The sequence below is a fragment of the Hyperolius riggenbachi genome, chromosome 12 (assembly GCF_040937935.1).
Source record: "Hyperolius riggenbachi isolate aHypRig1 chromosome 12, aHypRig1.pri, whole genome shotgun sequence".
In the NCBI taxonomy this organism is placed as follows: domain Eukaryota; kingdom Metazoa; phylum Chordata; class Amphibia; order Anura; family Hyperoliidae; genus Hyperolius; species Hyperolius riggenbachi.
This window is the reverse complement of record NC_090657.1, coordinates 22,816,635-22,833,672: the sequence shown is the minus strand read 5'-3', so window position 1 is coordinate 22,833,672 and position 17,038 is coordinate 22,816,635. Positions and strand designations below refer to the sequence as shown.

Below are 17,038 nucleotides of genomic sequence, written 5' to 3'. Positions count from 1 at the left end.
CCGAGTATAGCGATACCATATGTGTGACACTTTTTTGCAGCCAAACTGCGCTAAGAGGCCCACAGTGCAATGACTACTTTTAGGCTTTACAGGGGTGCTTACAATTCCGCACCCCCCAAAATGCCAGGACAGTAAACACACCCCATAAATGACCCCATTTTGAAAAATAGACACTTCAAGGTATTCATTGAGGGGCATGTTGAGTCCATGGCAGATTTCATTTTTTTTTGTTACAAGTTAGCAGAAATGGAAACCTTTTTTTTTTTTTTTTTTTTTTGTGACAAACTGTCATTTTCCGCTAACTTGTGACAAAAAATAAAATCTTCTATGAACTCACTATGCCTCTCAGTGAATACTTTGGGATGTCTTCTTTCCAAAATGGGGTTATTTGTGGGGTATTTATACTATCCTGGAATTTTAGCACCTCATGAAAATGACAGGTAGTCAGGAAAGTCAGAGATGCTTAAAAATGGGAAAATTCACTTTTTGCACCATAGTTTGTAAACGCTATAACTTTTACCCAAACCAATAAATATACACTGAATGGGTTTTTTTTTCATCAAAAACATGTTTGTCCACATTTTTCGCGCTGCATGTATACAGAAATTTTACTTTATTTGAAAAATGTCAGCACAGAAAGTTAAAAAAATCATTTTTTTGCCAAAATTCATGTCTTTTTTGATGAATATAATAAAAAGTAAAACTCGCAGCAGCAATCAAATAGCATCAAAAGAAAGCTGTATTAGTGAGAAGAAAAGGAGCCAAAATTCATTTAGGTGGTAGGTTGTATGAGCGAGCAATAAACCGTTAAAGCTGCAGTGGTCTGAATGGAAAAAACAGCGCTGGTCCTTAAGGGGGGGTAAAGGCTGAGTCCTCAAGTGGTTAATAACTCTTCTGAGCTGTTTTACAGTTATCACAATTATATCACCATGGTGATAACTGTAAAACAGCTCAGAAGAGTTATTAAAGACAGGAGTTAAGCTTAGTGAATTGAGGCCATATGTGTGGGTGCAAGACAGAAAAGTAGGTAGCAAAAGTGCTCAAAGTAGTAACACATATATTCCTATATATGCTAATGGTCTTTAGACAATTAGCAGTTCATCAATGGTGAGGTTGAACACCTTTCCAGCATACATGGCCCTGTGCTCCTCAGGAAGAGGTACATCTAAAGCTGAGGAGGCGGATTTCAAGTGCCCAGCATTTCTGCCTGAGAGGCTGTGGGGCGGCCTATACCTCAGACGTGCAGTCAGGCCCATTGGCCTTTGGATCTGGTGAGTCTGGTGAAGATGGGGGGACCTTTTAATGATTACCCTGGCATTGATGAACAGCTAATTGTCTGAAGACCCTCAGCATCTATAGGAATATACGTGTTATTACTTTGAGCACTTTTGTTACCTACTTTTCTATCTTACTAATTTGCTATACACTAATACCTTGGTGAGCTCTCCACCAGGAAAGGACATTATACTGTCAGCTCACAGTTGTTATTTATGGACATTGTGAACTAGGTGTGTATGGTAGAAGCATCACATTTTATTATTGATAAGTATATTGTCCATGAGCGCTGGTATATATTTGTTTAGTATTTGTGGATGTAGACAGTCCTTGCTTTCTCTATTGTATACATTTTTTGTCGTAGTTAGAAAAGGTGCTCCCACGTCTTTGACCATGCAGGTTTTTTTTTTAATTATATATATATATATATATATATATATATATATATATATATATATATATATATATATATATATATATATATATATATATATATATATATAGTCATTTTGCACTCTGTAACATTGGCTTAAAGGATACCCGAACTGACATGTGACCTGATGAAATGATGAGATAGACATGAGTATGTACAGTGCCTAGCACACTAATAACTATGATGTGTTCCTTTTTTTTCTTTCTTTGCCTGAAAGGGTTAAAATATCAGGTATGCAAGTGGCTGACTCAGTCCTGACTCAGACAGGAAGTGACTACAGTGTGACCCTCACTGATAAGACATTCCCCTTTTTTACCTCTTTCTTGCTCTCAGAAGCCATTTTCTGTTAGGAAAGTGTTTTATAGTTGGAATTTCTTATCAGTGAGGGTCACACTGTAGTCACTTCCTGTCTGAGTCAGGACTGAGTCAGCCACTTACATACTTGATATTTAACTCTTTCAGGCAGAGAAAGAAAAAAAAGGAACACAGCATAGTTATGTGTGTGCTAAGCACTGTACATACCCATGTCTATCTCATCATGTCACATGTCAGTTCGGGTATCCTTTAACCACTTGCCGACCGCACACTCATAACGTGCGTCGGCAAAGTGGCAGCTGCAGGACCAGCGACGCAGTACTGCGTCGCCAGCTGCAGCCTAATTAATCAGGAAGCAGCCGCTCGTACGAGCGGCTGCTTCCTGTCAAATCACGGCGGGGGGCTCCGTGAATAGCCTGCGGGCCGCCGATGGCGGCTCGCAGGCTAGATGTAAACACAAGCGGAAATAATCCGCTTTGTTTACATTTGTACGGCGCTGCCCGTAAGGCAGATCGGCGATCCCCGGCCAATCAGCGGCCGGGGATCGCCGCCATGTGACAGACCACATCCTGTCACTGGCTGCACAGGACGGATAGCGTCCTGTGCAGCCCGGAACACCAGGGGGAGGCAGCAGGTAGGAGAGGGAGGGGGAATTTCGCCGCGGAGGGGGGCTTTGAGGTGCCCCCCCCCCCGCCACCCACAGCAGGCAGGAGAGATCAGACCCCCCCAGCACATCATCCCCATAGGGGGGAAAAAAGGGGGGCAATCTGATCTCCCTGCCTGCACCCTGATCTGTGCTGGGGGCTGCAGAGCCCACCCAGCACAGATCAATCAAACCAGCGCTGGTCCTTAAGGGGGGGTAAAGGGTGGGTCATCAAGTGGTTAAGGGGCATACACAAAACCAATCTTGATTGGCCAATTTGACCTCTTACATGTAGTATGAGAGACAACAGATATTGGGTACTGTGAACAGATTGCGTAAGTGAACTTTCATACTGCATGGAAGCGGTATTGTTAGCAAGTCAAGATGTGTGTACCCACCATTACATTCGTTCCACTTTTTTACCTGTGTTTCGAAGCTTTTAAACCATTTGCTTACTTAAAGAGGAACTCCAGTGAAAATAATGTAATAAAAAAAGTGCTTCATTTTTACAATAATGATGTATAAATGATTTAGTCAGTGTTTGCCCATTGAAAAAATCTTTCCTCTCCCTGGTATACATTGTGATATTTATCACATGGTGACATTTTTACTGCTGGCAGGTGATATCAGTGGAAGCAGAAGATGCTTGCTTTTTTTGGCAGTTGGAAACAGCTGTAAACAGCTGTTGTTGTTATTTCCCACAGTGCAACAAGGCTCTCACTGTGTGATGCCAGGACCATGGTCCTGACATCACACTGTGGGAGGGGTTTCACCACAATATCAGCCATACAGCGCCCCCTGATGATCCGTTTGTGAAAAGGAAAAGATTTCTCGTGGGAAATGGGGTATCAGCTACTGATTGGGATGAAGTTCAATTCTTGGTCACGGTTTCTCTTTAATGCGATTTGTGGTGTGCTTGCTCTATGAAAAAAAACACCTTACTGCTCCACTCTAATATTCTGGGGAACTAGTAGCAATGCGGGATGTAAAGGAGAGTCTCTTTGGGGCCAAAAGGGAACTACACAAAACAGGATCAAGAGACACCCAGGAAGAATAAAAAGTTTAAGGCTACTTTTACATATTGTGCGCCCTGCGGCAGGACAGTCGCACCATACCATTACGCCGTGCACATTACCCTGCGGCAGAGTGCGTCGGTAGGGTAATATGAGTAGTGCCGCCCCCTGCTCAGTGACATGCTGTTTGCTGGACAGAAAGTATGCCACTGAAGTGTCATCTCTCTGCGCCTGCACGCTGCTAACGCATTCATGAATTCACACTTACCGCCTAGCCATAGACTCGCATTGCTGCAGAATCCAATTTTGCTAACTCCATTGCGTCATTATAGTGTGTAAGTCATCATAAACTTACACTGCTGCGGTGAGGGAGAGTACCGTGACACAGTAAGTGTGAAATTAGCCGAAAATAACAAAAACAATTTATGGCTCTGATTGGTTAGAAAGGATAGACTATGATGTCTGATTTCTGATTGGTTAGCAGCTCTCCCCATTCACAAAACTGCCTCAATTTGGGTTTTTGCAAGGCTCCCCCCTTCATTTATCTGCTTATTGGTGGATCCTAGTCACATATTGGCAATGAGTGGCAGTCATTTTCCAGTGCAGAAATTGTATCCAGTGAAAATCTGACTCATCCATGCTAGCGACCTCTCTTACATACTGTAGGTAACTATCGCAGGGCACAACTTACACTTTAATAGTTGGTCTCTGGATTCAAGTGGAGCTGCAGATGAGGCGCGAGGAGCTCTTGGCTTAGCTGAAATGTAAAAGGAGACATATTTGGGGTTATCGTGATGTGTAATATAGAGGCCCTAGGGTTGCACAATCTCGTTTTACCAGTTTTCGGGGGGGCGGATCGACATAGCGGCAGGGATGTGACGTAGTGGCCGGTGAACGAACAGCGAGGATAAGAGAATACTCACTTGCCGGCAGCCGGGTCCTCCACGCTGTACTAGCTTCATTCTACTTCCTGTTATTGTCCTATTTCCTTGAAACAGCGCCCCCTGGGTACTATTACAAGGAGATGATGCAAGAAGAGGAAGTAAAATGGAGCCAGTACAGTGTGGAGGACCCGCCTTCCGGCAAGTGAGTATTTGTACCCCCTCCTGCTGCACCCCCCCCCCCCTCCTGGCTACACCTATTCCTGGCTCTCTATATTGCGGGGGCACCAACCAATCCTGGCTACATCTATCCATGGCTACCTATGCTGCAGGCACCAATCGTGGCTACACTTCTCCCTGGCTACCTATGCTGCGGCCACCTACTACTGGCTACATCTATCCCTGGCTATCTATGCTGCGAGCACCTACTACTGGCTACACCTATCCCTGGCTACCTATGCTGCGGCCACCTACTACTGGCTACACCTATCCCTGGCTATCTATGCTGCGAGCACCTACTACTGGCTACATCTATCCCTGGCTATCTATGCTGCAGCCACCTACTACTGGCTACACCTATCCCTGGCTACCTATGCTGCGGCCACCTACTACTGGCTAAACCTATCCCTGGCTATCTATGCTGCGAGCACCTACTACTGGCTACATCTATCCCTGGCTATCTATGCTGCAGCCACCTACTACTGGCTACACCTATCCCTGGCTACCTATGCTGCGGCCACAGAACACTGGCTACACCTATCCCTGGCTACCTATGCTGCAGGCACCAATCATGGCTACACTTCTCCCTGGCTACCTATGCTGCGGCCACCTTATTCTGGCTACATCTATCCCTGGCTACCTATGCTGCGGCCACCTTATTCTGGCTACATCTATCCCTGGCTACCTATGCTGCGGCCACAGAATACTGGCTACACCTATCCCTGGCTTCCTATGCTGCAGCTACCCCTATCCCTGGCTATCTATGCTGCGGCCACCTACTACTGGCTACACTTATCCCTGTCTACCCATGCTGCAGCCACTTACTACTGGCTACACCTATCCCTGGGTACCTATGCTGTGGCCACCTACTACTGGCTACACCTATCCCTGGCTACCTATGCTGCGGCCACCTACTACTGGCTACACCTATCCCTGGCTACCTATGCTGCGGCCACCTACTACTGGCTGCACCTATCTCTGTCTACCTATGCTGCAGCCACTTACTACTGGCTACACCTATCCCTGGCTACCTATGCTGTGGCCACCTACTACTGGCTACATCTATCCCTGGCTACCTATGCTGCGGCCACCTACTACTGGCTACACCTATCCCTGGCTACCTATGCTGCGGCCACCTACTACTGGCTACACCTATCCCTGGCTACCTATGCTACGGCCACCTACTACTGGCTGCACCTATCTCTGTCTACCTATGCTGCAGCCACTTACTACTGGCTACACCTATCCCTGGCTACCTATGCTGTGGCCACCTACTACTGGCTACATCTATTCCTGGCTACCTATGCTGCGGCCACCTACTACTGGCTACACCTATCCCTGGCTACCTATGCTACGGCCACCTACTACTGGCTGCACCTATCTCTGTCTACCTATGCTGCAGCCACTTACTACTGGCTACACCTATCCCTGGCTACCTATGCTGTGGCCACCTACTACTGGCTACATCTATCCCTGGCTACCTATGCTGCGGCCACCTACTACTGGCTACACCTATCCCTGGCTACCTATGCTGCGGCCACCTACTACTGGCTACACCTATCCCTGGCTACCTATGCTGCGGCCACCTACTACTGGCTGCACCTATCTCTGTCTACCTATGCTGCAGCCACTTACTACTGGCTACACCTATCCCTGGCTACCTATGCTGTGGCCACCTACTACTGGCTACATCTATCCCTGGCTACCTATGCTGCGGCCACCTACTACTGGCTACACCTATCCCTGGCTACCTATGCTGCGGCCACCTACTACTGGCTACACTTATCCCTGGCTACCTATGCTGTGGCCACCTACTACTGGCTACATCTATCCCTGGCTACCTATGCTGCGGCCACCTACTACTGGCTGCACCTATCTCTGTCTACCTATGCTGCAGCCACTTACTACTGGCTACACCTATCCCTGGCTACCTATGCTGTGGCCACCTACTACTGGCTACATCTATCCCTGGCTACCTATGCTGCGGCCACCTACTACTGGCTACACCTATCCCTGGCTACCTATGCTGCGGCCACCTACTACTGGCTACACTTATCCCTGGCTACCTATGCTGTGGCCACCTACTACTGGCTACATCTATCCCTGGCTATCCATGCTGCGGCCACCTACTACTGGCTACACTTATCCCTAGCTACCTATGCTGCGGCCACCTACTACTGGCTACACTTATCCCTGTCTACCCATGCTGCAGCCACTTACTACTGGCTACACCTATCCCTGGGTACCTATGCTGCGGCCACCTACTACTGGCTACACCTATCCCTGGCTACCTATGCTGCGGCCACCTACTACTGGCTGCACCTATCTCTGTCTACCTATGCTGCAGCCACTTACTACTGGCTACACGTATCCCTGGCTACCTATGCTATGGCCACCTACTACTGGCTACACATATCCCTGGCTACCTATGCTGAAGCCACATACTACTGGCTACACCTATCCCTGGCTACCTATGCTGTGGCCACCTACTACTGGCTACACCTATCCCTGGCTACCTATGCTGCAGCCACCTACTACTGGCTACACCTATCCCTGGCTACCAATGCTGCGGCCACCTATTACTGGCTACACCTATCCCTGGCTACGTATACTGCGGCCACCTACTACTGGCTACACCTATCCCTGGCTACCTATGCTGCGAGCACCTACTACTGGCTACACCTATCCCTGGCTACCTATGCTGCGGCCACCTACTACTGGCTACACCTATCCCTGGCTACCTATGCTGCGAGCACCTACTACTGGCTACACCTATCCCTGGCTACGTATACTGCGGCCACCTACTACTGGCTACACATATCCCTGGCTACCTATGCTGCGAGCACCTACTACTGGCTACACCTATCTCTGTCTACCTATGCTGCAGCCACTTACTACTGGCTACACCTATCCCTGGCTACCTATGCTGCGGCCACCTACTACTGGCTACACCTATCCCTGGCTACCTATGCTGCAAGCACCTACTACTGGCTACACCTATCCCTGGCTACCTATGCTGCAGCCACCTACTTGCTACACCTATCCCTGGCTACCTATGATGCGGCCACCTACTACTGGCTACACTTATCCCTGGCTACCTATGTTGCGGCCACATACTACTGGCTACACCTATCCCTGTCTACCCATGCTGCAGCCACTTACTACTGGCTACACCTATCCCTGGGTACCTATGCTGCGGCCACCTACTACTGGCTACACATATCCCTGGCTACCTATGCTGAAGCCACCTACTACTGGCTACACCTATCCCTGGCTACCTATGCTGCGGCCACCTACTACTGGCTACATCTATCCCTGGCTACCTATGCTGCGGCCACCTATTACTGGCTACACCTATCCCTGTCTACCTTTGCTGCAGCCACTTACTACTGGCTACACCTATCCCTAGCTACCTATACTGTGACCACCTACTACTGGCTGCACCTATCTCTGTCTACCTATGCTGCAGCCACTTACTACTGGTGACACCAATCCCTGGCTGCCTATGCTGCGGCCACCTACTACTGGCTACACATATCCCTGGCTACCTATGCTGAAGCCACATACTACTGGCTACACCTATCCCTGGCTACCTATGCTGAGGCCACCTGCTACTGGCTACACCTATCCCTGGCTACCTATGCTGCAGCCACTTACTACTGGCTACACCTATCCCTGGCTACCTATGCTGCAGCCACCTACTACTGGCTGCACCTATCCCTGGCTACCTATGCTGCGGCCACCTACTACTGGCTACACCTATCCCTGGCTACCTATGCTGAGGCCACCTGCTACTGGCGACACCTATCCCTGGCTACCTATGCTGAAGCCACACACTACTGGCTACACCTATCCCTGGCTACCTATGCTGTGGCCACCTACTACTGGCTACACCTATCCCTGGGTACCTATGCTGCGGCCACCTACTACTGGCTACATCTATCCCTGGCTACCTATGCTGCGGCCACCTATTACTGGCTACACCTATCCCTGGCTACCTATGCTGCAGCCACTTACTACTGGCTACACCTATCCCTAGCTACCTATACTGTGACCACCTACTACTGGCTGCACCTATCTCTGTCTACCTATGCTGCGGCCACCTACTACTGGCTACACCTATCCCTAGCTGCCTATGCTGCGGCCACCTACTACTGGCTACACCTATCCCTGGCTACCTATGCTGAGGCCACCTGCTACTGGCGACACCTATCCCTGGCTACCTATGCTGCAGCCACCTACTACTGGCTACATCTATCCCTGGCTACCTATGCTGCGGCCACCTATTACTGGCTACACCTATCCCTGGCTACCTATGCTGCGGCCACCTACTACTGGCTACATCTATCCCTGGCTACCTATGCTGCGGCCACCTACTACTGGCTACATCTATCCCTGGCTACCTATGCTGCAGCCACTTACTACTGGCTACACCTATCCCTAGCTACCTATACTGTGACCACCTACTACTGGCTACATCTATCCCTGGCTACCTATGCTGCAGCCACCTACTACTGGCTACATCTATCCCTGGCTACCTATGCTGCGGCCACCTACTACTGGCTACACCTATCCCTGGGTACCTATGCTGCGGCCACCTACTACTGGCTACACCTATCCCTGGCTACCTATGCTGCGGCCACCTACTACTGGCTACACTTATCTCTGTCTACCTATGCTGCGGCCACCTACTACTGGCTACACCTATCCCTGGCTACCTATGCTGCGAGCACCTACTACTGGCTACACCTATCCCTGGCTACCTATGCTGCGAGCACCTACTACTGGCTGCACCTATCTCTGTCTACCTATGCTGCGGCCACCTACTACTGGCTACAGCTATCCCTGGCTACCTATGCTGCGGCCACCTACTACTGGCTACACCTATCCCTGGCTACCTATGCTGCGGCCACCTATTACTGGCTACAGCTATCCCTGACTACCTATGCTGCGGCCACCTACTACTGGCTACACCTATCCCTGGCTACCTATGCTGCGGCCACCTACTACTGGCGACACCAATCCCTGGCTACCTATGCTGCGGCCACCTACTACTGGCTACACATATCCCTGGCTACCTATGCTGAAGCCACATACTACTGGCTACACCTATCCCTGGCTACCTATGCTGAAGCCACCTACTACTGGCTACACCTATCCCTGGCTACCTATGCTGAAGCCACCTACTACTGGCTACACATATCCCTGGCTACCTATGCTGAAGCCACATACTACTGGCTACACCTATCCCTGGCTACCTATGCTGTGGCCACCTACTACTGGCTACACCTATCCCTAGCTACCTATGCTGCGGCCACCTGCTACTGGCTACACATATCCCTGGCTACCTATGCTGCGAGCACCTACTACTGGCTACACCTATCCCTGGCTACCAATGCTGCGGCCACCTACTACTGGCTACACCTATCCCTGGCTACCTATGCTGCGGCCACCTGCTACTGGCTACACATATCCCTGGCTACCTATGCTGCGAGCACCTACTACTGGCTACACCTATCCCTGGCTACCAATGCTGCGGCCAACTGCTACTGGCTACACCTATCCCTGGCTACCTATGCTGCGGCCACCTACTACTGGGGTGGGGGTGCACATTATTTGATGTGGGGGGGCGGGTTTAAATAATTGTAAGATACCGTAATACTGTCATACCGTGGTATTTTTTTGATGGTTATCATACCGTGGAATTTCATACCGTTTCAACCCTAGGAGGTACTAACAAATAATATGATTATTTTAATTTAATTCAAGTACAGATGTGACTAAAATGACCACCTGCTATATACAGTGCCAAACATAAGTATTTGAACACCCCGCGATTTAGCAAGTATTCCCACTTAGAAACCATGGAGGGGTCTGAAATTCACATGTTAGGAGCATTCCCATAGTGAGAAACAGCATTTAGGAGAATTCAGGAAATCGCATAGTTTGGTTTTTAACCATTACCATTACTGCGGCACAGACGTCAGCCTCTAGTAATAAAGTTTTTGGGGAATGAAATGGAGGAGCACTGAACTGTGAAAATTCCTCTTGTCCATACAGTGAAAACAACCCGCAAGCTGAAATGGTTAAAGAATTTATTTGTATTATACTGTTGCACTTAAGTATTCGAACACCTTAGGGCTCTTTCACATCAGAGCTTGCGTTGGAGAACGCTCAAAGCATACGTTTTGATATGCGTTGCACTGCAGTGAGTGTGCGTTTTTAATCCGTTTTCAATGCGTTACAGGACATAGGAAAACGCAGATAATTTTTTTTTCTTTTAGTTTTCAACTTTCTACATTGTTCCTCTGTTGCATTCTGGGACTGATTGCCTGCGTTAACGGATTGAAAACGCGCATAGTGTGCGTTTTACATTGACTAACATTGTAACGCATAAAGCTAGCGTTGGCTGAAAAACTGCGCCTGGGTGCAGTGTAACGCAACGCACAAAAAGGCTGCGTTATATGTGAAAGCTAAAATGAAAGTCTATGGACTTTCATTTCCCCTTGGGTAACGCAAACTTTACCCTTTGCGTTGAAACGCAGAAAATCTGCCCTAATGTGAAAGAGCCCTTAGAGAATGAGTGATAATATTTGGTACAGAAGCATTTGTTTGCAATTATGGAGGTCAAATGTTTCCTGTAGTTCTTGACCAGGATTGCAAACATTGCAGCAGGGATTTTGGTCCACTCCTCCATGCAGATCTCCTCTAGATCTGTCAGATTTTGGGTCTGTCTCTGAGCAACACAGAGTTTCAGCTTCCTCCAAAGATTTTCTATTGGATTTAGGTCTGGAGACTGGCTAGGCCACTTCAGAACCTTGATATGCTTCTTACGGAGCCACTCCTTGGTTATCCTGGCTGTGAGCTTTGGGTCATTGTCATGTTGGAAGACATAGCCACTATCCATCTTTTTTTTTTTTTTTTTTTTTTTTTTTAGATTCTTTATTTATACAAAATTTTTATAAATATAAATAACTCGTATTCACATACCATTCATTTTATATTATCGTCAGAAATGCTGATTTTAATACAAAAAAAACCAATCCCCAAACATCAAAAAAAATAAAAAACATCTAGTATAAGAGAAGCAACGATAAATATCTTCTTATCCTGCCAGGGATCACTAAACTCTTTCTTATAAACTCTATCTACCTTTCCCAAGCCTACTCCTTTTCTTTTTGCTAATAGATACCTCCCCTATCTACAACTCTCATACTTCTCAAACACCTCACACTCTCGCACATCTCTTCACATCCATACACGAGGGAGGTCATAACCGAGGCCAAGGCTCCGAATCCTACAGAGCAACCGTTCATGTCGATCGGATTCCATTAATTAAGTTCCCCGATGAATGCCGCTATCTTTTTCCCTCTTCCTCTTCACTTCCCATCCTCCTAAATTCTTCAGTCTCAATAAAGTCACTCCATCCCCTCCAGGCCTCTTGTGCTATGGTCTCTCCTTCTCTATTTTCTTGTACAAGCTTTTCCATTCGGTATATGTACATTACTTCTCTCAACCATTCTCCAACGGATGGGACATGTTCAGATCTCCACCATCTAGCTATTTGTATTCTCGCTGCGTTTATTAAATGCCTCAATATGGATTTTTTATATCTTCTAATACTTAAAGAATTGGCATGTAGAAGGTAGAAATCTGGGTCTCCTGGCAAAGCCAGTCCAGTTATTCTTTCCATATACTTTTTAACGTCTGCCCAATAGGGTTTAATTTTCTGACAGCTCCAGAAAATATGGATCAGGGACCCCTCCTCCCTCCCACATCTCCAGCATCCCGGATCTGTTCTTGGGAACATCTTGCTTAATTTACTAGGGGTATAATACCACCTACTTAGAAGTTTAACCCCAGACTCCTGTATTCTTGTGGAGATTGAACTCCTATATGTATGATATAATATTTTCTTCCAATCCATATCTGTATATTCCTTTTGTAAATCTAGTTGCCATTTAGTTCTCCACTTCCTTGTCGGATCTTGTTGATAATTTATCAACTCGTAGATCCTCGAGAGGTAGCCTCTAAGCTGGGTCTTCTCAGTGCACATTTTCTCAAAGGGCGTAAGCCCCCTGGAAAATTCCTCTCTTGTCCCTTGTGATCTCATAAATGACCTATACTGCAGCAGACTCCATTGATCTACACCTAGATTCTGTGGGGATTCCCAGTGGCCATCTTTGATCAACATATATGCTCTCAATTGCGGGTGACCAATTATTTGCCTTTCCGAGCTCTTTTTCCTATATCCAGGAATAAAATCTGGATTATCCGAAATCGGAAGTAAGGGTGAGGGTGATGTTATTAATTGTGCCCTATTGACATATAGATAAAATGTTTGCAAGGAGTTATTTAAAAAACAGCCAGCTGGGTGAGCTCTCTGAACTTTCTTATTCATCCATGGGATCCCTGTTAAGGGTATATCTATCAAGTGTTGTTCCATTTCTGCCCAGACTTTTTCTTTATTATTTTTATGCCAGTCTACTATTCTAATCAAAGCGGCTGCAGCGTGATATAGCTGAGGATTTGGGACTGCTAGTCCACCTCTTTCCTTAGGCTGTGTCATCAATTTATAATTTATCCGTGGTGGTTTAGAGTACCAGATAAATCTGAGGAAGTCCTTTCTCAACTGCACAAAGAACTTCGCAGGTACCTTAATTGGTACTGATTGAAACACATACAGTAGCCTTGGCATAATATTCATTTTCAGAATGCTAATTCTTCCAAACCAAGAAAACTCTGGCCTATTCCAGTGATTCAAATCTCTTTTCACTTCTTGTGCCATAGTTTTATAATTATTTTGATATAATTTCTGTATGTCCGGTGAAATATTTATCCCTAGGTACCTCAGTGTGCCTGATACCCATCTAATGGGGAAATTCCCTTTAAGCTGTTCCAATTCCTTCTGTTGTATCGCTACTCCCAGAGCCTCACACTTTGCCCAGTTGATTTTAAATTTTGAGAGAAGACCATATTGTTTAAATTCCGCCATAAGACATGGAAGGGAAACTATTGTACCTGTTAGAAAAAATAAGAGGTCATCCGCATATGCGGTGACCTTATGAACCGTACCTCCAACCTTTAATCCACCTATGCTGACATCTGCCCTCACCCTCCTCAGGAATGGTTCCAATGTCAGTACAAAAATCAGCGGGGAGAGGGGACAGCCCTGCCGAGTACCGTTAAATATCTGCAATGGCTCCGATAGTATTCCATTAACCTTAATCCTTGCCGACGGTAATGAGTACAAACTCATAATTCTTCCCATCATATTTTCATCCAGGCCTATATGTCTCAAAATTGCTTTTATAAAGTCCCAATCTACCCTGTCAAATGCCTTCTCGGCATCCGTCGAGAGGCACATGACAGGGGACCTGGCCGATTCAGCGTGTTGCATTAGCATTATTGCTCTCATGACATTGTCTCGTGCCTCCCTACGTATCACAAATCCTGCCTGGTCTACATGTACCAGGTCTGGGAGTAACTTCGCCAATCGAGTTGCCAAAATATGTGTAAATAGCTTAAGATCCACATTTAGAAGCGCTATTGGCCTATAACTGGTACATAGTGCCGGATCTTTTCCTTTTTTCAAAATCACCGTCACTAGTGACTGCAGTGAATCTCTCCCCCATCCTATATGGCCGTCTCCTCTCCCCGCTAATGAGTTTACCCCCTCCATCAAGTATGGTGCCAAAGTGTCTCTATAGGTCTTGTAATACTCTGCTCCAAACCCATCGGGACCCGGTGACTTACTCGTCTTCGAGGTGGCTATTGCCTCCCTCACCTCCTCCAGTGTGATTGGATCCTCCAATTTCTGTCTATCTTCCTCATTAAGTTTTGGCATCTCTGCCTCCTCAATGTATTCTTCTATTTCTCTACGTCTTCTCTCTTTATGTCCCTCAGTTTCCTCTCTGCCTATCCCATATAGTTGTGCATAAAATTCTCTAAAAATTCTAGCTATCGATTCACTTCTATGATGTTTTTTGGACTGCGTATCATTTATATAGGGAATATAATTTGCTTGTTGTTGTGTTTTAAGAGCTCTGGCTAAAAACTTACCTCCTTTGTTCCCATATTCGTAATAAGTCCGCTGACATCTCTGAAAAGCAAATCTAGCTCGCGTATACATCAATGTTCTATATTTCTCCCTTTCAGCTGTTAACTCCCTAAGTGTTTCTTCTACTGTTAGTCCTTTATGCTGTCGTTCAAGTCTTGCTATGTTTGCTAACAACTCTTCCCTTAGTTTTTCCCTCTCCTTATTAAGTCTACTTCCTTCCTGAATTAGGTTTCCCCGAATAACACATTTATGTGCCTCCCAGACAACGAGGGGGGACATATCCTCAGATTTATTCAGGTTAAAATATGTTTCTATGCTCTTCAATATCCTATCTCTTACATCTTCTTTCTGTAGCAGGTATGTGTTAGGAATTCACCTGGAGGTTCCCGCAATGCGACCGCTCATGATGAGAGTTGCGTCGGAACCTCCACTTCCGCATGTCAACGGCCATCCTCCGCTGGTGATGCGTGCACTGGGGATCGCTCTGCGCATACTGGTGGGCGGTTTTCTCGCTCCTCTCGACCACAGTATGGTCTGAGGCGGCGACAGAGGTAGTGTCAGCTGACAGTTTAGTCAACTGACATGGGTTTTAATAAATATATAAAATATGAATACTGTCCCTGGCTGGATTTGAACCCTGGCCTCTCACGCCAGAGGCGATGACTTTGACCAGTATGCTATAGCTAATATACAGCCAGGAGGTTTTGTTAGTCAGCTGAGTAGTTACCCAACTGACATGTATTGCTACCTGTGTCAGCTGATCTCTTCAGCTGACACTTAAACAGGATTATTGCCTGCGTGTGATTGGCTGCTGTGTGCATGTGGTCGACCACTGATTGGTTGCATGAAGTATTTAAACCTGCTGAGTGCTTCCTGTGATTGCCCGTGATAGCTTTGGCTGTGTGCTTTTGCTGGGTGTGATTTACTGCTTATTGATTACCTGTGAACCGACCTCTGCCTGGAATCTGACTACGCTTTGCCTGCTGCCTGAACCGACCTTCTGCCTGATCCCTGACTATTCTCTGATCTCTGCCTGGACCGACCTAGGATTACCTGACCTTGATTTCGCCTGCTCCTTGTGTACCTCGATACTTCTGATTGTACGTGTATGACCTCGGATTGTTACTGGACTCTGCTTATCTCCTGTTAGGTTCTGGTGAGTTACATAGTTCACTCTACGTTCAGCTCCTATACCTTGCACCTACAAGGCCTGGGTGTAACCGAAGTCGGGCAGGTGTTGTTTCCTCACCTCCCGTTCAAGCGGGGACGCGCCACATAGGGTGAAGAAGGTGGGGATAGATTGGGGCATAGGAGCTGAGCTGTGAACTGATAACTGGCCAAGCCTGACATTACATTATCACGGGCCTACTTACCCCAATATTTTACCAAGATGGATGGTAACGGGGAACGTTCCCAGATGGAGATCCTATGTGAACTTGTCTCTCAACTTCGGATTTCAGTCGAGGACGTTCAAAGGAGCTATTCACAAATCCAGGAGCAGTTACGCAATCCAGCAGCTCCCTCAACTTCTGCTCCGCCTGCTGCTCCAGTATGTATTCCTATCGAAAACTCAGTTCCTGCTCCTGTTCCAGTGGACCAAGCTGTGTCTCTTGCTCCTGAGCCTAAACTTCCTTTGCCAGAAAGATTTGCGGGAGATAGAACCAAGTTTAGACTGTTTCGCAGTGCTTGTTATTTGCATTTTTCACTTCTACCCAGAACTTACGCTAGTGAAAATATTCGTGTTGGAGCTGTTATATCCTTGTTACAAGGGGAACCGCAGGCTTGGGCACTACGATTGGTGGATCAGCAGCATCCAGCCCTCTCTAGTACTGCGAGTCTTTTTGAAGCACTGGCTGAACTGTATGAGGATACAAGTAAAGGGGCCGCAGCAGAGATGGCCCTGCAGTCACTCCGTCAGGGTAGACGCCCTGTGGAGGAGTACGTTACGGAATTCCGACAATGGTCAGGGGATACAGCATGGTGTGATGCAGCTCTGAAGCACCAATTCAGACGTGGTCTTTCTGAACAACTGAAAGATGAGCTTGCCAGGGTCGGGATTCCAGACACACTTAAAGATCTCATCAAATTATCTATTCAGATAGATCGACGCCTTAGGGAGAGACGTCAGGAGAAGTCTTCTTCCTTCCGTCCTAACTGGTCCACTTCAGTTCCAGTACCGCCACCTCCTGGTTCTCCTCC

At 47.0% G+C, this 17,038-nt stretch overlaps 1 protein-coding gene across 3 annotated transcripts in view; it reads right to left on the bottom strand.

Annotated features, from left to right (window-relative positions):
- The window catches only part of TRIM25 (tripartite motif containing 25), a 77,260-nt gene that overhangs the window by 14,452 nt on the left and 45,770 nt on the right, over nt 1-17,038 (bottom strand). For all 3 annotated transcript variants that reach the window (XR_011025128.1, XM_068262590.1, XM_068262589.1), the window contains exon 8: nt 4,371-4,436. Coding sequence is in view for 2 of the 3 variants with exons in the window: in XM_068262590.1 (XP_068118691.1) it covers nt 4,371-4,436 (66 nt within the window). In the remaining variant the exon portion in view is untranslated. The remainder of the gene's footprint in view (nt 1-4,370; nt 4,437-17,038) is intronic.